Consider the following 24,407-nt stretch of genomic DNA (forward strand, 5'->3'; position numbering starts at 1 on the left):
TCAAGTTGCAGTGGGGGAGATCTAGGTTGGATATTAGGAAACACTATTTCACTAGGAGGGTGGTGAAGCACTGGAATGGGTTACTTAGGGAGATGGTGGAATCTCCTTCCTTAGAGGTTTTTAAGGTCAGGCTTGACAAAGACTGGGATGATTTAGTTGGGGATTGGTCCTGCTTTGAGCAGGGGGTTGGACTAGATGACCTCCTGAGGTCCCTTCCAACCCTGATATTCTATGATTCTATGCATACTTAGTCCTGCCATGCGTGCAGGGGACAGGACTAGATGACCTCTCGAGATCCCTTCCAGTTCTATGATTCTATGAAAATCTATGAATCTGTGGTACATAAGCATCTTGTTTTCATGATGAGAATCATCCTTAGCTCCATCTCCGTTTCCTGCCAACATGGCCTCTCTTTCCTACCCACCAGTCTTGACATTAACAGCTCAGGTTCACACGGGGTTAGACTCACTGCTGCTTAATGCAGAGGGCTGTTTACACACCAGAGTGTAACAACTAGCTCTTGCTGGGCAAGGACCTGCAGAAACGAGGCCTCATCTCCTTGTGCCTGTCCATGTGTTTATATAAGGACTTTGTATTGACTTTGTATTTTCTCTGTTATGACTCATTCCATTTCTTCCTCTGTGTGCGCATAGAAAAGGGACTGTTCCCAGCCGTGCATCGGATGGGTGGTGTGACTCCATGAAGAGAAAGATTAAGCTTGAAGCAAGCAACTTGAACCGGGGCAGTTCAAATAACTGATATTTTGGTTCAATGGCTGAACCATACAATCAGGAAAAATAGATTTGGGTCGACCTGAAATGAACATACTTTGAATTTTTCAGCAAACTGAAAAAGTTGTTCTTTGTTTGTTTGTTTTGGGTCAAATGAAACTTTCATTTGGAAGGGTTTCCCTCCCACACTCACACACACTTTTTCAAATGTTTTAAAAACAAAATTTCAATCAAAGTCAAAACAAACATTCAGTTTGAATCAAAAAGTCAACACTTTTTGTTTTGAAAAAAAGTGAAATGAAATGTTTTGACGTGTTGCCCCAGCTCTAGCCAGAACTCCAAGGCTTTTTGCTTCCCGAAGGGAAGGTGTTTAACAGGTTCATACTGTGTCTTGTTGCAGAGTCACTAAGGGGTCATTCACATGGATTTGTAAGCATTCATTATTAGTTCAGCCAGGTGCAAAACTATGCAGTTACCATGGCGTCCACAATAACAAAAAGAAACTTTGCTTCTAATGTGTCGGGACTGCCAGAGAACCGGGCGGAGCCAAACCCTGCTCTCACTTTCCCTGGTGGAAATCCGGAGTTAACTCGGTTGAAATCAGTGAAGTTACTTGGGTGGAAATGAGAGTAGAAACTGGTTTTTAATGGACCTGAGTCTTCTCTCTTGCTGATGTAAATCAGGACCAAGTCCACTGCAATAAATAGAGTTACCCTGGGTTAGAACTGGTATAAGTGACATCTGAATCAGGGCGGGCCATTGGCTTCATGAGAGTAAGTCTGGATTTATACCGGTTTAACTGAGATCAAGGTTACCTTTTAATGGGTCTGATTTCCTCCTGCCTTGCACCTTACGTTGTCCTTTTCTCTGTGTGCAAACTGAACGTGAAACACACCCAGTTGTGCTTGGCTGCATTTTGTCCCCATTTTGCACGGGTATAAAAGACACTACAAAGGAGCCAACGCTCAAGCTCCATCAGCTAAAAACCAAGAGCCAGGTGTTAATTCGGTTCTACGCTAGGCAAAGAGATTGTGCCGGGGCCGGGCTTTGCTAGCACGCGTTAACTAAATCCAACCTAAGCACTGGTGCAAGGAAAGGAAGCAGCAGACCCAGTATGTCTGTCGGTCAGTCAATAAAGTCACTCAATAAAGCTATTTCTCCTACATGGTTAACAAAGAGGCTCCTGCTTGGAACGGCTGCAATCCACTCCAGCTGCCTCCCACATAGGGGTGCGCAAATATTTTGAAAGTGATTTAGCCAGAACATTGTACCATCATCCCCTGCCCATCTCATTCTGCCCCGCAGAAGAGCACAGGGGGTTAAATAACCATGCATGATTTTCAAATATCAGGGTAGGGCTTAAAGAGCCTAGCAGGGACATACTCCTTCTCGTTGTAGACATTCAGAAGTGGGAGAGGCTTTCAAAAATATTTGTACTTTGTGCCTCCTTCTGTGCGGGAATCAGATGGATTACCCCAGGAGCTGATCCTGCTTGTTTTGACCACGGCACATTTCCTTGCCCAGAGTGCAAAACACACACCTTCAGTCTCAACTGGCTTTTATTTGAGATCAAGAAGGGAAACAAGTCAGAAGAAACGGGAAGAGGCCAGGCGACAGCACTGCGTGTCTCCTCTGTCGTATAGGCTGCAGCTGCTCTCAAAGGAGCGCTGTCTGAGTGCCTTTCCTTATTTCTCTTGCGCTGTGACGTTTAATTGGGATCTGCCATATAAAGCAGAACCTCAGAGTTACGAACGGACCAGTCAACCGCACACCTCATTTGGAACCAGACGTACGCAATCAGGCAGCGGCCGAGACAAACAAACTAAACCAAGCGCCAGTACAGGCCAGTACCCTGTTCAATGTAAGCAAATACAAACCAAGGGAACGCCGCATTTTTCTTCTGCAGAGTAAAGTCTCAATGCTGTATTAAGCCAATGTTCAGTTGTAAACTTTTTGAAAGAACAACCGGAACGTTTTGCTCCGAGTTCTGACCATTTCAGAGTTCTGAACAACCTCCATTATCAAGGTGTTCGTAACTTTGAGGTTTTACTGTACTGTTTGGGGGGGCGGGGAAGGCGGTTGTTGTAGATGTCTTGATTTATGTCGGGTGGTCTGGGCCTGATTCGCAAAAGGCCCCCTTTCCCCCCATTCTGGCCCGGGCAACGTCACATGCCTTTGTTCCTTTTTAAGGCTCCTGTGCAGGCCGGAGCAGGGAAAAGGGACTTAGTGGCAATGAGAATCAGGCCCCTGGGACTGCTAAGGGATGGCTGCCCTTTATTTTCGCTTGTGTGAACCTAGAGGAAATATACAAATGAATCCCAATGTCTTGAGGCTATAAAAGTTCTTTCCAAGCGGCAAAGAAATAAAGGAAGGTTCAGGAGTAAAAGAACCCTCTGCTAACATCTGTGAGAGGAAAGGAGGGATAGTATTTCATGGGAGCATTCCCCCAACGCTCCGCCTTCAGCAGGTTGAATGAGCTAGGCCAGCTGCCAGCCACACCCAGCCCTCCGTAAAATGATCCTTCCTCTGCCCTTTAACCAAGCCCCGCTGTTCTAACGGATAAAAGGAGAGGAAGGCTCAGAGGGACGCATTTGCTCTCTCCTGAGCTCCACTGTAGCCGGCCTGAGCTTTCTTGGGAGGGGAAGGACAGAACCCAGCCCAGTAACCATGTCGAGGTCTGTAAGTTTCAGCTCTCGCTCTGCTGCCCCCCCAGGGAGCTTTAGACAGGTCCGAGTCAGCAATGTCTCCTCGACCCGTGGCTTGGGCGGGGGTGCCGGCTTGGGAAGGGCAGGTGGCTTTGGCAGCTCCAGTCTCTATAGCCTAGGCTCTGCCAACAAGAGGATTTCGCTGGGCGGTGGAGGCAGCTCCTACGGCGTCCAGTCTGGATATGGGCTCGGCGCTGGGTACGGCGCAGGAGCTGGTGGTGGGTTCGCAGGTGCCGGCATCCAAGAGGTGACCATCAACCCGAACCTCCTGGTGCCCCTCAACGTGCAGATCGACCCCACCCTCCAGACGGTCCGTAAAGAGGAGAAGGAGCAGATCAAGACCCTCAACAACAAATTCGCCTCCTTCATCGACAAGGTGAGATGCAGGAACAGGTGGCAACTCGTGAGATGATCCAAACCCCAGTGAAACCAGCGGGGGACTTTCCCTGGACTTCAGTGGGCTTTGGATCAGGCTCCGTAGTTCTAAAGATGGATGGTAAAATTATCCTGTAGCCCTTATTGAATTCTTACTCTTGTTGACTTCCACAACAATTTTTGCTTCAGTGAAGGCCTCGGTGCTTGCTCCCTGTTTATTAAGCTGGTGCCATTCAGGGAACCTAGGCTACGCTGCAAAAATCCCAGGGATTTCAGAAGCCCCAAAAGGTCAGATCTGGGTGCTAATTCAACACCACCAAACTCAAGGTGGTGCTTGGGTCTGGGGCTTTGAGCTGACCTGTTCTCAGGACTTGGTTAATTGACACCCATTTAGCTCTGCTGTTTTACCCCAGTTGGGCAACTGATCCATGTGCAAAATTTGGATGGGAATCCAGGCTGGGGGGTTTTAAATCCCCTCAAAGGGTGACGGGCATTCAGCTCTATGATCTAGTTGCCCTCGAAGTCATTAGGCAGATTCCCAGGGGAAGCAAAATCTGACCCTCTCTAACAATAAAAAGCTGCCTTTGCCTAGTGAACCAGTCGTAGGAAAACTGGGGTGTTATCTCGGTTCAGAATCTCAAAACCTCTCCCTGAATAGTTCCAATTCCTTTCCCCTCCCCCACACCTCGCACAATATGTAAGTCCTTGAAGCAATCCAGTGGTTCTCAAACTTTTGCACGGGTGACCCCTTTCACACAGCTCGCCTCTGTGTGCGACTCCCCCTTATACATTAAAAACACTTTTGTACCTATTTAACACCATTATAAATGCTGGAGGCAAAGCGGGGTTTGGGGTGGAGGCTGACAGCTCGCGACCCCTGAGGGGCCCTGACCCCCAGTTTGAGAACCCCTGTGATACCGTTATAGCTGGCTCGCTAACGAGGTCTGGTTCCCCTCCTGGCTTGCAGGTCCGCTTCCTAGAGCAGCAAAACAAAGTGCTGGAGACCAAATGGAGCCTCCTGCAGGACCAAAAGACCACCCGCAGCAACATTGCTCCCATGTTCGAGGCCTACATCAACAACCTGCGGAAGCAGCTAGACGGGTGGCTGAATGACAAGGGGCGCCTGGAGGGCGAGCTGAAGAACATGCAGGATCTTGTAGAGGATTTCAGGAACAAGTAATGTATCATCTAGTTGTCTAACGGTCTGCTGAGCCCGCGAGAGCTGTCTGGCATCCTTGCAAAGATAGCTCAGGCTCTTCAGTGGGGGAATCCTTTCGAAGGCAGGGGACTATGACCCATTGCAGAAAATAGCTTACGTGCCAGACAGTAATTGCTTTCTGTTGCTTGTGTATTCCCCACACCTGTTGCTGTAGTGTTCTGTCCCCCCTAGTGGCACTGAGGTAGTTTGTGTGTGTGTGTGTGTGTGTGCACTAACTACAGCCTTTGGCTCATGCACTGAGGTCCCAGGTTCGATCCTGCCCACCAATGACCATCTAGTGGCACTGAGGTAGAGGGGTGTGTGTGTGTGTGTGTGTGTGCACATGCACACATGCTACAACCTTAGCTAAGAGCCAAATGGCTTTTGGCTTATGCACTGAGGTCCAGGGCTGCCCGGGGGGGCGAGTGGGGCACTTTGCCCCGGGCCCCACAGGGGCCCCCATGAGAATATAGTAATCTATAGTATTGCAACTTTTTTTTATGGAAGGGGCCCCCAAAATTGCTTTGCCCAGGCCCCCCTGAATCCTCTGGGCAGCCCTGCTGAGGTCCCAGGTTCGATCCCATCCACCAACGACTAAGGTCTGTCGGTGTCACATTTGTACACACGTGCTTCCAACAGCACAGTTTTGTAGAATCAATCTACTGTAATCTTCTAAGGGACATGATTTGCATGTGCCAAGACAATTTAGATGAGATTTCCAGCCCTGTAGTTAGTGGCTGACCTTTGGCTGAGTTACAGATACAGTATTGGAAGAGGGACTGGAAAGCCACATCAATTGTAGCCAGGGAGAAAGCTTTGTTTGCAAACAGAGACTTTGTACTAAAGCCGGTCGGGAAACAGAATTTCCACTCCCGGGGAGAAATGCTGACATTTCAGAATGTGTTTTTGTTCCGAATTGTAACAAACAAGCGGACTTTTTCAATTTTTCTGTGTGGATTGGCACTTTCAAAACAGTTCTTCCTGGAAACATCACAATGTTCTGTTTTGGTAATGTCACAACATCATCATAGAAAAGGCTAAATTCCATATATCACAGCTATTAAAGATAATAATACCTAGCTCTTATAAAGCACTTTTCGTCAGTAGATCTCAATGCACTTTACAAAGAAGGTCAGTATCATTGCTCCCCTTTTACAGATGGGGAAACTGAGGCACGGGGCAGTGAAATGACTTGCTTAAGGTCACCCAGCAGGCCAGTGGCAGAGGCAGGTCTCCCAAGGCTGTGTCTACACTGCCACTTTCAGCGCTAAAACTTTTGTCGTTCAGGGGTGTGAAACCCCCCAGCCCCCTGAGCAACAAAAGTTTTAGTGCTGAAAAGTGCCAGTATAGAGAGTATAGATAAAGCTACTACTGCTCGTTCGGGGTGGGTTTTTTTTAATCTCCGGGAGAGCTGCCGCAGCCGCACTGTGACATGGGTAGTGTAGACCTACCCCAAGTCCCAGTCCACAGCACTATCCAGTAGGCAGCACTGCCTATAGAGTAGGTCCCTCTGATTCATAACGTTACGTACCTGTCGTTGACATAGTCCCAGGGAAACAATGGGGAAAAAATGACTTGCGCTCTAACAAGGGGCTTCTCGATCTTAACCAAATCCCTTGGGAAAGTCCAACTCAAACCACTCCTTGCTCCTTTCACCACAGGCCGCGCCCATCTGAGGAGGGGATGTTAAAAAAACAGTTGACAAACTGGAGTGAACAGGAACTGTAAATAGTGCAGATAAACCCCAGGGAGTGTCAGGAGAAAAGTCAATAACTGGTAATCCCTGCACAGGTGCAGCTGAGAGGCATGTAGATGAAACAAAATGAAGACTGTAGGGGGTTGCATTATCTCCTGGCTATGGGATGTCCCCCCTGGCTTGATTTATTAATGTCTCACCTATGGAGCAATGCTTTACACCGGTGCAAAGAGGGTTTTAAAAGCTTCCTTTCCTCAGCCCAGATCCTCAGCTGGCATAAATGTAGCTTCACTGGAGCCGTGCAAAGTGGGTGTAAACCCCTGCCCAGGTGCAAAGGCAGTGGAGAATGAAGCCCAGGGGCTTCAGTGCTCTGGCAGCGTGAAGGGGCCTTCAATTGAGTGTGTCTGTAATTAACACGCACTGCAAGGCGCCTTTACAAAGGCAGAGCAGTGTAAAAAAGGGTCAAATTGTAAATAAGAATCAGGCCCTAAGAATTTTGAAGCATGAAACTCATCAAGATGGTTGTGATTCTTCTCTCACTCATACCAGGTTTACACCAGTAACATCAGTGGAGTTGCTCCTGTTTTACACCACTATACGTCCAATCAGGCTCCAGTCATACTGGATTCGGTACCTGGATTGATACCGATAATGGGCATGCCTACACTGCATTGTAAACCCAGGTCATAGAATCATAGAATAGAATCATAGAAGATCAGGGTTGGAAGGGACCTCAGGAGGTCATCTAGTCCAACCCCCTGCTCAAAGCAGGACCAATTCCCAACTAAATCTTCCCAGCCAGGACTTTGTCAAGCTGGGCCTTAAAAACCTCTAAGGAAGGAGATTCCACCACCTTCCTAGGGAATCCATTCCAGTGCTTCACCACCCTCCTAGTGAAAAAGTTTTTCCTAATATCCAACCTGGACCTCCCCCACTGCAACTTGAGACCATTGCTCCTTGTTCTGTCATCTGCCACTACTGAGAACAGTGGGACCCAGGCTTGTGGACTTCGTGTTTCCACGCCTGCGCTTGACCATCCACACTGCATTGTTCAGGGCCGCCCAGAGGATTGTGGGGGCCTGGGGTCTTTGGTGGCGGGGGGCCCCCGCCGCCGAATTGCTGCTGAAGACCTGGCGCTTCAGCGGCGGGTCCCGGGACGGAAGGACCCCCCACCATGGGTCTTCAGGGCACTTTGGCGGCAGGTCCCGGAGCGGAAGGACCCCCAGCCGCTGAATTGCCGCCGAAGACCCAGAGCGGAAGAAGCTCTGGGGGCCTGGGCCCCACGAGAGTTTTCCGGGGCCCCCGGAGTGAGTGAAGGACCCCGCTCCAGGAGCCCCGAAAAACTCTCATGGGGGCCCCTGCAGGGCCTGGGACCTGGGGCAAATTGCCCCACTTGCCCCCCCCTCTGGGCGTCCCTGGCATTGTTAACCTGGGCTTACAATTGCTGGCCTCAGGTCTCTCAGTTGTGCTAAGGCATTCATAGCGTACGACACAGTCCTTCTGACTCGGGTCTGTGGCTTGAGCTGCGTCCACACTGCAAAATGACAGGGCTTGGACCCATCCGCTGAGGGGGACTCGGCCTCTGACCCACTGGCCAAGCAAGGTTCTGGGACCGGGATGCTTGCTGCCCCAAGTCAGAATGGTTTGTATGTGGACAGAAGGGGCTTGGGCTCAAACCTATGTGAACTGAAGACCTACCCTGATTTGGGGTGAGGCAGGTAACTCCTTTGACATCTGTTCACTTATTTCATCCCCCTTCTCGCCACACTACAGGTTCTGTGTGCACAGCATGCCAGTATAAATGTCAAGTTATGCAATCCACTCACGAATGCCGGATTCTCAGCTCATATAAATTGGTGCAGCTCCATTGATTTCAATGGAGTCACATTGAGTTTTACGAGCTGAAGACCCGGCTTTGTATATGCAAGGCAGCGCTCTGTTAAACAGGGTGCCTGTTAAACTCCACGTTCCTCAAAGCACGTTGGAAAGCAACAGGTTACGTTATGTGCAGCCGCAGTGTCAGCGAACAGAGCAGGTCTTATGATCCCAGCAAAAGTGTCTCCCAGACAGCTCCTTGGCTCTGCTCAGCTAGAATAAAAAACCCGGGGTTGCTCTGCTGGGGATTTCAGGGGCTGTTGTGCTGGGTTTCAGGTATTCCAGGTGGCATTTTCCACTCTGCTGTGGAAAATTCACTTGACTCGCATGCAGCCCTGCATTTCAGAGGGGCAGCTGGGCTCCGGTAGTGCCTGTTAATTTCAGCTGGAATTCTGAATGTTCAGCATTCTTAAAAATCAGGCTTCATGGCCAGATCCTCAGGGGCTGTAAAATAGCGTGGCTCCAGTTAAGACTGTGGCGCTATGCAGAGGAGCCAGCCGGTCGCGTCTAAAGATGGGTCTTTTTGCTCTGTGATTGTACAGTGCCTCGCATAATGGGGTCCTGGGCCGTCACCAGGGCTCCGAGATCCTACTGTAGTACGATCAGCTAGTCATAAAAAATGGATCTCCAGAAACGGATGTAGCCCAAATTAGAGAGCACTGGAAAATTTGAGCCGTCGCCTCTCCGTGACTCAGTTTCCCCATTTGTGAAAAGGGACTAATTACACTTGTTGACCTTCTGCTGGGGTATTGAGGCTTAATCAATGAGGGCAAAATGCTTTGAAATCCTGGTATAAAGATGTGCTTAATAATAGCCTTCATAACGAGGAGGAGGAAATACTGCCAGCCAAGTTTGGATGAATTTGCTGTAACGATTCACACCCCTTTTGCACCTGTATTTGCTTTTGGCGGATATCCTGGGGAGGAACTTGTGACTATTTGCACCAGAAACCTGATTTCAAGAGATCCCGCTCATCCAAACAGGCAACCGGAACAGCATGTGACTTGTGTGTCCGATCAAAGACAACTAACACAGCATGAATTTCAACTCTTGGACACTTGCAATGAGCAGTTTGGGCAGACCAAGGGTCAGACCCTCAGCTGGTGCAAATAGGAGTAGTGCCATCGCTGATTTACATCAGCTGAGGATCTAGGGCTAAGGATTACTTGGTTAAATTTGGAGGGTGTGAGTGTAGGGCAGGGGCGGGCAAACTTTTTGGCCTGAGGGCCGCATCGGGTTTCGTAAATTGTATGGAGGGCTGGTTAGGGGAGGAGGTCGAGGCCTAGCCCCCACCTCCTATCTGCCCCCTCCCCAGGACTCCTGCCCCATCCAACCCCCCCGTTCCCTGATGGCCCCTCTGGGACCCCTGCCCCATCCACCCCCCCCCACTCCCTGTTCCCTGACCGTCCCTGGACCCCCGCCACCCCATCCAACTCCTCCTCTCATTCCTGACAGCCCCCCGGGACCCCTGCCCCATCCAACCACCCCTTCTCCCTGTCCCCTGACTGCCCCCTTAACCCCTGCCTCTGACTGCCCCCCACCACTCCATCCAACCCCCCCTCCTTCCTGACTGCCCCCCTGGGACCCCTGCTCCCATTCAACCCCCTGCTCCCCCCCGATCACCCTGATCCCTATCCACACCCCCGCCCCCTGAACACCACCCTGAACTCCCCTGCCCTCTATCCAACCCCCCTGCTCCCTGCCCCTTTACCGCGCTGCCTGGAGCACCGGTGGCTGGCGGCGCTACAGCCGCACCACCTGGCTGGAGCTGGGCCACGCCACCGCCACCGTGCAGCACAGAGCACCAGGTCAGGCTGGGCTCTGCAGCTGCACTGCCCCAGGAGCTCACAGCCCCGCCACCCAGAGCATTGCGCCGGCGGCGCGGTGCGCTGAGGCTGCGGGGGAAGAGGACTGGAGGGGAGGGGCTGGGGAGCTCGGGCGCCAGGCAGGACGGTCCCACAAGCTGAATGTGGCCTGCGGGCTGTAGTTTGCCCACCTCTGGTGTAGGGGCTATTCATGGGGTAGGGGGGTCAGGCTGCTGGGGGGAGCCCTAAGAAGGGAAGAGGAGGGTCAGATGAGGGAGGGGACAAATCTATGCGTCCCCCCTACACACACACTTTAAAAGGCGCTCCACAGAACCTGCAGCAAACAATTTCAAATGACAAACGCATGGTGGGAAATCATACACTGATTGGAGATGATTCTCAAATGGAGCAAGAGGCTAAACTGATCAGCTAAGTTATTCACTGTGAATTTTTGGCCAGGCACTAACTAACGGTTTTCCCATTCCATGAGAGTTTCTGAGATTTGACTTTTTTCCCCATCCCACATCAGAACAAAAAGTCAAAATCCCCGACATGTATGTAAAATGATCACCTGGAAAAAAATCAGATTGGGCCCAACTGAAATGTTGTAACATTTTTAAGGCTATTTTTAAGGTATATAAAATGAAGTAAAATTTCAAAACAAAAAAGTCATTTGGAACCGAACACTGAAGCTTTGTTTCTAAAACGTTAAACTGGCCTGTTTCTACAATTTCAAAAAAAAACAAAAAACATTTCTCAAATCGGGAGATTTATCCAAACCAACAGATTCAGTTTCCACAAATGGGCGTTTACGACGAGAAGACGTTTTGTCTAAAAATTCCTGACCAGCTTTAGCTCTAACCAACATCACTTCCTTTCCTCCCAACAGGTACGAAGATGAAATCAACAAGCGCACGGCAGCAGAGAATGAGTTTGTCATTCTGAAAAAGGTGAGTGGCACGATCCTGGAATGAAATTGCAGAAGCTGATTCTCACAGGCGCTGTAGCGTTTCTAGTGTAGACTAGCCCTGGATGTAGGCAACCCCCGAATTCTTATCTGGGAACCTAAATAAACAGCCTAATTTTCAGAGACAATGAGCACCCCTGACACCCACTGAAGCCAAACTTGGTCTCACTGTATCTCTGATTATTCTTCAGGATGTCGATGCTTCCTACATGAACAAGGTGGAACTGGAGGCCAAGGTAGATGCCTTGACCGATGAGATCAACTTCCTGAGGTCTCTCTACGAAGCAGTAAGTGACTTTTCCCTCTATCATAAATTAGGGTGACCAGACAGCAAGTGTGAAAAATCGGGACAGGGGGTGGGGAGTAATAGGAGCCTATATAAGAAAAAGACCCCACAATTGGGATTGTCCCTATAAAATCGGGACATCTGGTCTTCCTAATCGTAAATAGACAGACTGATGGTGTGTAACTTCCAAGGAGATGCTTGGTGATTAGTGCTATGGTATGTAAATATTATGGATGGATAGATCCTGATTTTTCTCTCACTTAAACAAGTACATAAAAGGTTGTTACAAGGAGGAGTGAGAAAAATTGTTCTTCTTAACCTCTGAGGATAGGACAAGAAGCAATGGGCTTAAATTGCAGCAAGGGAGGTTTAGGTTGGACATTAGGAAAAACTTCCTAACTGTCAGAGTGGTTAAGCACTGGAATAAACTGCCTAGGGAGGTTGTGGAATCTCCATCATTGGAGATTTTTAAGAGAAGGTTGGACAAACACCTGTCAGGGATGGTCTAGATAATACTTAGTCCTGCCTTGAGTGCAGGGGACTGGACTAGATGACCTCTCGAGGTCCCTTCCAGTTCTATGATTCGAAGTGAGAATCAGGAATAGCTTTCTGGAAGATAATAGAATTATACTGTTGTAAGGAGGAGAATCAGGTCCTATGCATATGGGCAGTTTACTGCAGAAGATGCAAGTGGCGCAAGCTAAAAAAAATTAATATTGATTTTCTTGTGGCAAAAGAGTTAACTGAGTACTGGTCATGATGCCCAAAGACTCCACCTTGGGCCTCTCTCCAATTCGCATTGGTAAGCCTCCAATACCCTTTCCGTCAGGGTCTGAGGCCCCACTGTAGTCTGCTGCCCTTCTGTGGTCGTTCCTATGTTCACCTGGGCCCTCTCTGTTCCAGTTGTTCTATCTTGTAACCCCTTTTTTCCTGCCTCACTGGGACCCATACTTCCCCTTTGGTACCACGCCCTCTCTTAAGTGGGCAATGCCTTTTTATATGGCCAGCCTCATGGCACCCGAAGCCAACCCTTTTCTTTGCCTTGTCCGCAAGGCTTCCTTTTGGCCTTCTATTGCCCAGCCCCTTCCCCTGGGCTAGCCTTCACCTCACAGCTCATATATGGGTGTTGTCAGATGCTACCGGTGTGGTGCTTCTGCTTTCTCCTGTTGATATCACTCGGCTGCGTGCGTGCGTTCCCTCTGTGTGCTGCCCCAGCTCTGCGCAGATAGCTGACACAGCAAACCCGACGAGAACCCCCAATGACCACAGAGTCTAGTAAGGTACAAAGGCACCTCGGCCAGGTTTATTGCGATCTCGGACACAATTTGCAGTTCCCTGTAGGTTTCTGAGCCTAATTCAGGGCATACTACGAGAAAGTGCCTCTTGGCAAGGACCCAGCTCAGAGGCGGGACTTTCCACTGCCCCCGTGGCTGGACAAAGATACCACCCCAGGGATACATTCTTATACACAGGTACAAACAAGTTACACATCACTCCTGACGTATTGAGGTGCAACCCCTCTACGTAGTAAGGTGCCGCCTCTCACCTTGTACCTGTTGGTTCCATCAAAACAACTCTATTCATCATTTTACCCTTTTGCCCCTGTCATTGGGATGGGTCGGCCTGTTCCATGTTATCTGTGGAATGTTCCCCTATGGTACCTCTTGGTACCATATTTATACTTTAACTTTGCTAGGTGAATATATATTTATGCAACACCAGCCCTTTCCTTGCCAGCTTCTGTGAGCAGGGCCTGCCTCTGGCTCACAGCTTAACTTTGCTTTATATTAGCAAAGTCTTGACCATTACTTTAGTTTGGTTCAGGCCTCAGGCCTCATACTGGGCCTTCATTAGGGCCTTCACTTACTACAATGGGCATCTCCTCCAGAGGTTCCCCCGCTGATCACAGGCAAAACATGCCCCTCTTTTTCCTGTTCGCCCCACAGGACACATTCTTTTGGGCTGTCTTCTCTCCCCCATCCTAGTAGGGACACTCCCTTTTCTGGTGTCCTCCTCGCTCACAGGCGTAACACTTCTGTGCCCAGGCCTCTGGCTTCCTGGCTCGATACCTTCCTTCCTATCTCACGCCCGGCGGCCTCTACTAATTTCTTCCTGCAGGAGCTTATAACTAGAGTCTGCCGCAGTTTGGCGCCAAATAATTCTGCACATGCCAATGTGTCTCCCACTGTCTCTGCTGGTTCTCTGCACCTGCTGCAGCAGGGCCTGGATCCAGCCACACACACTTCTGCAGGGGTGGGGATTCTGGAGTCCAGCCTGGGAGGGTCTAAATGCCCTCTGCAAACAAAGCTTCCGCGCACTGCGGCTCCGTTGCCGTTTGCCTCAGGCATCTCTACAATAGTCTGTCCTGCTCGCCTTGCATCAGGGTAACTGCCTTATACAGTCTTTCACGGTCCACCACAGTCTCTCAACCGCCCCTTGTATCAGGAGCAACCGTGTGCCTGCGTTCTCCACCAAATTGTCACAGTCTGCACCACTCCCCTCTGGTCTGGCGCCTCCTCCTGGTCACTCTGGGGATTAGCTCTTGAGGTTGACACCCCCTTCTGCGGTTTCCATGCCATTGCTCCGCTTCTCCCTCTGGTCTGCAGCCACATTCTCACTCCAGGAACCGCAGCATCCTCTTCCTTCTGGCTGGATCACTCAGCCTTTCTCCCCTTCCAGTCTTGCCTCTCCAGCAGGAGTAGGCAGTCTTCTCATTCACTCCCTCAGTGGCTGGCAGGGGAACCCAGGCCTGCCCTCAATTCCAGGTTCCAGTCCAGGGACCCTCAGCTCAGCAGTTCTGGGCTTTTCTCTCTCAGTCCTCACTGCTCCTTCTCTAGACTGCTTCCCACCACCCCTGGTTCCCCTTCTCCCTCTGGGTGTACCAGCTCTAAACCTTCTCCCGTTTCCCAGGCCTTCCTGCAGCCTTTTCCAGCAGCCCCCAACTGTTGTCAGTTACCTGGCTTTATACAGGCACTCCCCCCACCCCCCGTTCCTGCACAGCTGAACCTGCTTCCAATTAGTTACCTGCTCCTGGCTCTTCCTCCAGATGCAGCCTCTGGAGTTAACTGGCCTGCCTGGCCACCTTAACCCTTTCGATCCCGTGTGAGGTGATCACCCCATCGCAGGAGCTGTGCCTGCCTTTGCTAGGGAGAGTAGGGGGAGCCCTCTCTAATTTATCCCTCTTACTTTAAACTTGGCTTGCTCAGTTGGCAGTCAGTAGAGATAGTCACTTTACATCCTTGGCTAAAAGTGGTAGAATCTGGCCCTAACTTTGTAGTAACGTTGGGCCGGCTCCAAACCTCTGGATCCAAACTTTGAATACATTTGGATCTGGCCCTTCACACCACAGCTGGGATCCTTTCTCTACAGAGACCCCCTTAAACTTTGGGTGAGTTTGGATACGGGTGTCAGCTCCATCTCTGCTTCCCCCCCCACACACACACACTTTGCAGCATCAGAAGGATCTGGTTTGGCAGCTACAGTGTTGTGACACTTAGTTGGATTTCTTCCTGGTTAACGATTTGTTTGACAAGTTTCCTCTTATCTCCCTTCCTTTCCTTCTCTTGTCTGATCTTAATTGGTTTCTAAAAGTGATACCTTAGAACAGGAGGGAGAAATCAGGCAGTTCAGCTAGGGTTGTCAGGTGTCTGGTTTTGGAACCCAGGGACCCCGGTGGCTCCGGTCAGCACCGCTGACCGCGCCGTTAAAAGTCCAGTCGGCGCCGCAGGCAGGCTCCCTACCTGGCTCCATGCAACTCCCGGGAAGCTGCTGGTATCTCCCTCTGGCTCCTAGGCGGAGGAACGGCCACAGAGGCTCTGTGCGCTGCCCCCGCCCCCAGCACCAGCTCCGCTGCTTCCATTGGACAGGAATCATGGACAATGGGAGCTGAGGGGGCGGTGCCTGCAGGCGCGGGCAGTGCGGAGAGCCACGTGGTTGTGCCTCCGCTTAGGAGCCGGAGGGAGATGCCGGCAGCTTCCCGGGAGCTGCCTGAGGTAAGCGCTGCTCAGAGCCCGCACCCCCTCTTGCACCCCAGCCCCCTACCCCAGCCCAGAGCCCCCTCTTGCACCTCAAACCCTGGCCCCACCCCAGAGCCCGCACCCCCACCCGGAACTCTCACCCTCCCACACTCCTCAACCCCCTGTCCCAGCCCGGATCTCTCTCCTGCACCCTGAACCCCTCATTTATGGCCCTACCCCAGAGCCTGCACCCCCCCAGCCCAGAAGCTATACCCCCTCCCACACCCCAACCCTCTGCCCCAGCCCGGATCTCTCTCCTACACCCTGAACCCCTCATTTATGGCCCCACCCCAGAGCCCACACCCCCCCAGCCTAGATCCCGTACCCCGTCCCATACCCCAACCCCCTGCCTCAGCCCAGAGCCCTCTCCTGCACCCCAAACCCCTCATCTCCAGCCCCACCCCAGAGCCTGTACCCGTAGCCCTCACCGCCACTCCTCCCTTCATCCCAACCCCCTACCCCAGCCCGATGAAAATTTGCAAGTGAGCGAGGGTGGGGGAGAGTGAGCAACGGAGGGAGGGAGATTGTGTGAGCAGGGGGTGTGGCCTGGGGAAAGGGGCGGGGTAGGAGGCGGGGTAAGGGTGTTCGGTTTTCTGCAAATAGAAAGTTGGCAACCCCTAAGCTCAGCTGAGATAGAAAATTAGCCAATTGAGATTATAATTTTTTTCATGTAATTTGCAGGAACTTCAGGAGCTGCAGGCCCAGGTCTCTGACACCTCTGTGGTCCTCACCATGGACAACAACCGAAACCTGGACATGGACAGCATCATCGCTGAGGTCAAAGCGCAGTACGAGGACATGGCCAAGAAGAGCCGAATGGAAGCGGAGTCCTGGTACCAAACCAAGGTGAGCGATGATGGAAATCGGGGAACTAGGAGTTTCTGCTATTTAATATGTGTCTGGAGAGGCTGGTCCATGAGGGGCCATTGAGAGCTATAGTGATGACTGTCCTTTATGGAGCTATTGTTGTGTGTCGCAGTTCGAGACGCTGCAGGCCACGGCGGGGAAACACGGGGATGAACTGCGCAACACCAAGACAGAGATCACGGAGATTACCCGCATGATCCATAGACTGCAGGCTGAAATTGACAACGTGAAAAGCCAGGTGAGGAGTTGGCCTGGTTTTCCTGCTGCTTCTTCCACAGAGTGTTGAGTCGTGAGTTTAGTAGAAATAAGGTTCATAAATACAGTAGGAGGCCTTACGGTCAGTGCCTATTAAAAGCACTTGGGTAAAGCTGCAGTTATAATGTCAGAAGATGAAGATCTTGCTAGGGAAGGCAACAGCAATCTCCAGAAATTGATGTCCCTCATTATATTGGTCCCAGTACTGCCACCATGACTTCCACTGGCCAGTGCTTCCTGCAGTCATGGTCGAGTGGATAGGACACTACGGTAGGAGTCCGGAGATGTGGTTTCTATTCCTGGCTCTATGTCATGATGGCTCAGCCGCAGCGAGGCTCTGCAGTGCATCATGGAGGATGGAGTCTGACTGGAGAGCCGGGCCCATAAAAAAGAATGGGGCCACGAGGAACATGGGACTACAGCTCCCACGAAGCACTGCAGCAGCTGCGGTTGACACCCAGGTTAATAGAGAGACAATGGAGGACACTGGGAGACACTTAATAGAGAGACACTGGACCAACTTCTGTTGGGGAGCTCTTCTTCGGGTCTAGGAACAGGACTTCGAGCATCTAAGCTAAATTCAAGGTGGAACACATTGTTTAGCATAGGTAGTTAGTATATACTCTAAGGGACCATTCAAGGTGGATCCCACAACGGGAGAGGATCCCAGAGCCCAGGCTCCAACCGAGGGAAAACGGGACACCGTGTGGGGCTAGCCTGAGACCTTTCCCTCTCTCCCAATGCATGGGGCTGGCCCAAGCTGCTGGCCCACGCCACCCCTCCCCCCGCACAGGACTGTCCTGAGCCGCTTCCCCGAGCCTCCCTCCCCCCCATGCAGGGCTGGCATTGCTGTTCTCCCGAGGTCTGCCTGCCCCCCACGCGAGGCTGGGGCTGGCATAGCTGTTTGCTGAAGCCCTGTCTGCCCCTGGCCCGAGCCCTGCCTCCCCCTCTGCACGGGGCTGGCATCCCCGCTTGCCCCGCGCATGTTCCTCCACACCCCACTTTTTTGATGAATGCTCACCTTTGCCAGCCAAAACCGGACGTATGGTCACTCTACCCCAAGGCCTACAATGCAGTTTTACAGCCCCACAGCCTGAGACCCACAAGTCCAAGTCAGCTGCCCCGGGCCAGCCAGGGTGTTTAATTTCAGGGCAATAGGGAGCAATCCTGCATGGGTTACGGAGAGGGACATGACACTCCGATTCTTTGCCATCTCTGACTTCTATGATCCATCCACCTAACTTCTCCACTCCCTTTCTGTATCAGGGAAGAGCCAGGTGTCCACGGGATCCGCTCATTCAGCCAGGCTGGGGTTTTTCTTCACTTCATCCCGGGGCTTTAATCAGTTCATCAAAGAGATGTTTAAAACTCCTGCAAAGCCGATTGTTCATTGCCTGCAAGGCGTGGATATTTGCAATGAATAACCAGAGTGCACACAAAGCGGGGAGATAAGCTATTGTGAATCACTCAGCGGGTGTTTATTTGGTTTCAGGGCAGGGTGGCTGGAACAGGCATTCACAAGCAAATATTGTGATCCAGTAAAGTTGGTTTTGAATAATGAATGACAGTTTAAAAGCAAGTCTTTCCAACCTAACATTTGTACTATTCTACAGATGTATGTAATGTTGATACTACAGTAAAGGGTGCACTAGAAATACAATCCATCCGTAGATAGGCAGGTTGCACTGGGATTTTTTTGTTGTCCTCTGGAAGGTCAGGTATTGCTCATTGCCCAACTACCATAAATGGACCCAAGGTCCGATCTAGAATGGCAGCTCCAGCTGGAGTAACTTCTAAGAAGAAGTCAACTAACTCATTGTGCATTGGGAATGCCTAGATTAGATACATAGATAAATAGATAGATAGTCCATCTCTCTCTGTGTGTATCTGTCTCTGATTCAAAGATGTCATCGACAGATAGATGGATGGATAGATAGATGAATAGGTCTATCTATTTGTGTGTCTGTCCATCCAGTACAAAGATGGATGGATGGATACCATATATGTCATGCATGTATGAATACCATAGATGGCATAGAGGGATGGATGGATACCATAGATGTCATGGATGGATGGATGAATGGATACCATAGATGTCATGCATGAATGAATTCCATAGATGGCATAGAGGGATGGATGGATACCATAGATGGCATAGAGGGATGGATGGATACCATAGATGTCATGGATGGATGGATGGATGGATACCATAGATGTCATGCATGGATGGATACCATAGATGGCATAGAGGGAAGGATGGATACCATAGATGGCATAGATAGATAGTAGAACAGAAATACCACACCAAGGGGCTGAAACACACACCGAAGTCCCGTGTTGTGCACTTGTAGCGCGCCAAGCTGGAGGCAGCCATTGCTGAGGCCGAGGAACGTGGTGAGAGGGCCATCAAAGACGCCATGGCAAAACAGGAGGAGCTGGAGGCTGCCCTGAATAAAGCCAAGCAGGACATGGCGCGTCAGCTGCGGGAGTACCAGGAGCTGATGAACGTCAAGCTGGCCCTGGATATCGAGATCGCCACCTACAGGAAGCTGCTGGAGGGAGAAGAGAGCAGGTGGGTGCAATATACAGGCCTAAAATCATTGGAATAGTGCATCAGAACTAGGCCAGTTTTCCCCAGAGGGTCTGACCCATGGTGTGTACAGCATGCAAAATCGTTTCTAGAAAGAAGGACCCGTTTCTCCATTGTCCTCCACTTTGAACTGTTATTTACACCTGTGCAAAGAAGATGCGTGATGCTCCCACATCAGACTGGTGGCATTTCACACCTGCTTTGCACGTGGGGGTGAATGATGACAAGAGCCAGGCAGTGAGGAATGAGGTCCTGTGTTGTTCAGAGTTTCCCATGAGACATCATTTGCTGTATCTAGGACTCAATCCTACTTCCTTTGAAGTCAACGAGAGTTTTACCCCGTCTTAACTGGAGCAGGATTCAGGGCTTTAAAACTACTCATAGACTCATAGACTTTAAGGTCAGAAGGGACCATTATGATCATCTGGTCTGACCCCCTGCATGCTGCAGGCCATAAAACCGTCCCTACCCCTTCCCTGGACTCTGCTGCTGAAGTCCCCAATCCTGTTACTAGTGACTTCAATCGGCAGAGACCCTCCTGCTAGAGATCCCTGCCCCATGCTGCATAAAGGTAAAAGACGTACAGGGCCTGATCCTGAGAGATGGGGGTTCAGTGACTGTCATCATCAATGGGAGAGGCAAGTTCTCAGCTCCTCTCTGGATTGGGGCATTACTGCTAAGGTACATCTGTCGAATGAGAATATTCATGGAGGTGGGAGAAAAGTTAACCCCAGAGGCAGGGAAAAGCGAATGCACCACATCAGTCCCACGTGAGCCCAGAACAGATTTCAATGCCCTGCTGCGTTTCCATTGACGTCCATAGCAAAAATCCCATTTAGAGCTGATGGTTTTTCCCTGTGAAAAATTTCAATGAAAATGAATTTTTTTTTTTAGTTTTGACAGCATTTTTCTTCGAAACGTTTCATTTTTTTTAAATGAAACATAGAATCATAGAATATCAGGGTTGGAAGGGACCTCAGGAGGTCATCTAGTCCAACCCCCTGCTCAAAGCATGGTCTGTTTTCTCTTGCTGGCAAAAAAAAAAAAAATTCAGTATAAACAGATTATTGGTCGTGAGAAAAATGTTCATTTTTTTAACTAAAATTCAAAAATTGTTTTGACCAAAGTGACATTTTCCATGGAAACATCCATTTTGTCAAAAAGTAAAACCCCAACAAAACGGTTTACTATTAAAAATAACACACGTTGATGGAAAATTTTCAACCAAATCTACTTCCATCAGCTCCTGTCGGAGTAGGATGTGCCACTAATGTGCCATTAACCACACATGTCCTGAAGGGTTGGAGCATGTTTGTTAGCAGTGGACAAAGTACCTGATGATACAGCTGTCTTATATTCATTATTTATAACAGCAATCATAATGCATTCCCATTGTGCTGATCTTCAAAGCCAAAAGCCTCTGGGTACCATATCTGATGAGAAGTCTAACCAATATTCTTCTTTCTTGCCTTTGTTTTCCTCCATCAACAGGTTGGCTGGGGACCACGCCGGGAATGTCAGCATCTGTGAGTTGGCTTTATAATTAATTCCTTCCCTAGAGAGGTTTGAGAAAATGCAATTCAAGGTTCACAGGCCATTTATTTTATTTATTGTATCCCTAGAGAAAATGAATGAGGATGACCCCAATAATATCCTATAGACCAGAGGTGGGGAACCTTTTTTCTATCAGGGGCCACTGACTCACAGAAAAAATCAGTCGCAGGCCACACACAGCACTGCCTGGGGCGGGGGGAAGGCTTGGGCCTTCCCCTAGGTCCAGGGTGGGGCCAGAAATTAGGGGTTCAGAGTGTGGGAGGGGGCTCCAGGCTGGGGCAGGGGGTTGGTGTGCAGGAGGTGGTGAGGGCTCCGGCTGGGGATGCAGGCTCTGGTGTGGGACAGGGGATGCAGGCTCTGGTGTGGGTTTGGGGTGCAGGAGGGGGCTCCAGGCTGGGGCCAAGTGGTTTGGAGCGCGGGAGCGAGCTCAGGGCTGGGGCAGGAGGTTGGGGTGCAAGAAGAGGGTTGGGTTGTGGGCTCTGGGAGGGAGTTGGGGTGTGGGAGGTGGCTCAGGGCTGGGGCAGGGGGTTGGGGTGCGGGTGGGGGTTGGGGTGTGGGGTCTGGGAGGGAGTTAGGGTACGGGAGGGGTTTCCAACCTCGGGCAGGGGGTTGGGGTGCGGGTGGGGGTTGGGGTGTGGGGTCTGGGAGGGAGTTAGGGTACGGGAGGGGGTTCCAATCTGGGGCAGGGAGTTTGGGGTGCGGGCTCTGGCCGGGTGGCGCTTACCTCAGGTGGCTCCCGGTTAGCAGCACAGCGGGGCTAAGGCAGGCTTCCTGCCTGCCCTGGCTCTGCGCTGCTCCCAGAAGCAGCCGCCATGTCCAGCTCCTAGGCGGAGGGGCCAGGAGGCTCTGCGCGGCGCGTGCTGCCCGTGCCCACAGGCGCTGCTCCTGCAGTTCCCGTTGGCTGCGGTTCCCGGCCAGTGGGAGCTGCGAAGCCGGCGCAGTGGGCGGGGTCAGCGCGTGGAGCTTCCCTGATCACCCTTGCTCCTAGGGGCCGCAGGGACATGGCGGTCGCTGCGCGGAGCCGACCGGACTTCTGACGAGCCGGCACTCACAGCTCCAGCCCCGCCGGCGGGAGAGCGCCGTGGCTCGGGGCTTCCGGCCCACGGTGCAGAGACTTGAAATGAAACAACGGGCCGGATGCGGCCCGCGAGCCGTAGGATCCACACCCCTGCTGTGGACCTTTCACACACCCGCCAAACCTACTGCGCCTGATTCTCGCTGACACCGCTATGAGCTAGGGGTGTGATTCCCAGCTTCAGTAGCCATATTCATGCCAGCTCTCATCCGAGTTAGTGCTCCAGAATTAGTAACACAGCCATGGGAGCACGGGGGCAACAGCAGCAGTGGCACAGGTGAGCTGCCCCACGTAGAAACCTTCCTGACCCCACCGCCTGAGCTGCCACGGCTCCACTACTGTGTGTAGCGTGCTAGCTCAGATGAGAGCTAGCAGGAGTATGACTACAGGAGCTGGGAATCACAGCCCCGTAGGCGCCGATTCCATGGGTGCTCCAGGCTTTTCGTTTGATTTCTTTTATTTGATAATATGCAATTTAATTGTTTTTCAAAAGCCAACATGGAAAAGAAACCTGCTTCCTTGTGGGAGTCCCATTGTGAATGGGAATCTGCATGAGGACAGGGGTGGGCAGAAGTGCCTCTTAATGCAGGACTATGGTCTTGTGGCCAGGTCGTGCTCCTGTTCCCATGGCACCCTCAGGGCCTGAGTCTCCATTGTTCTGCACCCTGTGTTGTGATTTACACCAGTGCAAAAATGAGTGCAAAGGACACACAAAATGGCTCCTTGGCACACTTGGCAGTCTCTTTGAACTGGTGTGAATCACGACACAGGGTGCAGGGCGATGGAGAATCAGGCCCTCTCTGGACCAGCTGGGCACAACTGACTGGTGCTGACTGGAGTGGATCTGCAAACCTGGGCATTTACGATGGTTTTGTTTTTGCTCCATAGCTGTGCTCAATTCTAGCGCTGGAGGCGGATACAGCGGCGCGGGTGGGTATGGCTTCGGAGGAGGAATCGGCCTGGGAAGCGGAATGGGCAGCGGGGGCCTCTCCTTCTCCTCCGGAGGGAGCCCTGGTGGTATGAAAGCGTACTCTCTGAGAACAACCTCTTCCAGCAGAAGAAGTGACAGGAACTGAGCTCCAAAAACCAAGCCCATCACTGCCAGAATATGAGTAAAAAATAAATAAATGGCATAGAAAGAAAAAGGTTTTATTGTCTCCTGACAGCCGAACTGGTTGCAAAATGCTGCAGTGATGAATGAAATGCCAGTAAGATACATCACAGTGCATGACCCCACTGCAGATAGCCCAGGGCTTGACTCTGCCCCATTGAGCTTTGCCACCACGAGCAGGATCTAGGGTGAAATTCACCCCTGTGCAGAGGACAGGCTAATGCCTACACGTGACTTAAGTCCCGCTATAGCCCTTGGGCTGGGTCTCTGCATGAAGGTGAATTTCACCCACCCAAAGGCAAAACCATTTGAACATCAAGTTTTTCTAAATTTCTGCTGGGATTTTTCAAATGAGCCCAAGCGAATAAGGTGCTGAACTCCCACTGAATAGGATTTGGGCACCTAAACCCCCTAGGCTATTTTGAAAACCCCCGCGCTTAATTAAGAATCCATAAATGGTCCTAGTTTTGTTTAAAAAAAAAGAAAATGGCTAAAATTCCAATCAGTCTTTCTTTCTACAGAAAAAAATGCAGACAGATTTAAAATTGGCTTTTTAGAATGCAGAAATTCACACACACACAGTGAAGTTTGAAGGGCATAAAATTGCCCAAAATTAAATGTCCAAAAAATTACTTTAAATTTTGCAGTACATTCCCCAGCCTCGGGCCTCTCTTCAGGCCACCCTTTTTCAATCTGGTACGCTGGATCAAAAATAAATACACCTCTACCCCAATATACCGCTGTCCTTGGGAGCCAAAAAATCTTAGGTGAAACTGCTTTATATTGAATTTGCTTTGATCCGCCGGAGTGCGCAGTCCCGCCTCCCCGGAGCGCTGCTTTATATCCGAATTCGTGTTATATCGGGTCGCGTTATATCGGGGTAGAGGTGTAGCTTCCATTTATTTCCAACATTCCAAGAGAATGCATGGTGCCATGGCCCATAAGAGTTTACTCTATTATTTCAGTACAAACTGCATTCATTTAAAAGCATGCAGAGGGTGGGAATTAATTAGTTTCACCACAAAATGTAAGCAATATGGTTACTACAGTCTCTTCTCACTTACACCGGTGCAAATCAGGAGTAACTCCATTAAAGCCACTGCATAAACATGAGGCAAGTGAAAGGAGAACCAAGCCCAAAGAGCTTGTTTATGGTAGAAATATTTAGGGACTCTTGAATCTTGTATTGTCATTGATATGTGTGCAAAGTGCTGTCAAATCAGACCAGTGGCGTTTGACACTCTGCAATTCCTTTGCTTAAGTGATGATGACACTTAATGGGATCTTAGTCTGTACGCCTT

General features: G+C 50.7%; 1 protein-coding gene across 1 annotated transcript; it reads left to right on the forward strand.

The window, feature by feature from the left end:
- The first annotated feature begins 2,319 nt into the window (after positions 1 to 2,319).
- LOC101942365 (keratin, type II cytoskeletal cochleal) lies at positions 2,320 to 23,140 on the forward strand. The gene is made up of 9 exons (XM_005291874.5): positions 2,320 to 3,812; positions 4,779 to 4,987; positions 11,275 to 11,335; positions 11,544 to 11,639; positions 16,336 to 16,500; positions 16,634 to 16,759; positions 19,128 to 19,348; positions 20,858 to 20,892; positions 22,884 to 23,140. Exons 1-9 carry the CDS (start codon positions 3,399 to 3,401, stop codon positions 23,069 to 23,071), a joined length of 1,515 nt encoding a protein of 504 aa, XP_005291931.2. The 5' UTR covers positions 2,320 to 3,398; the 3' UTR covers positions 23,072 to 23,140.
- Positions 23,141 to 24,407: the final 1,267 nt, after the last annotated feature.

Source organism: Chrysemys picta, chromosome 22 (genome assembly GCF_011386835.1).
Source record: "Chrysemys picta bellii isolate R12L10 chromosome 22, ASM1138683v2, whole genome shotgun sequence".
NCBI lineage: Eukaryota > Metazoa > Chordata > Testudines > Emydidae > Chrysemys > Chrysemys picta.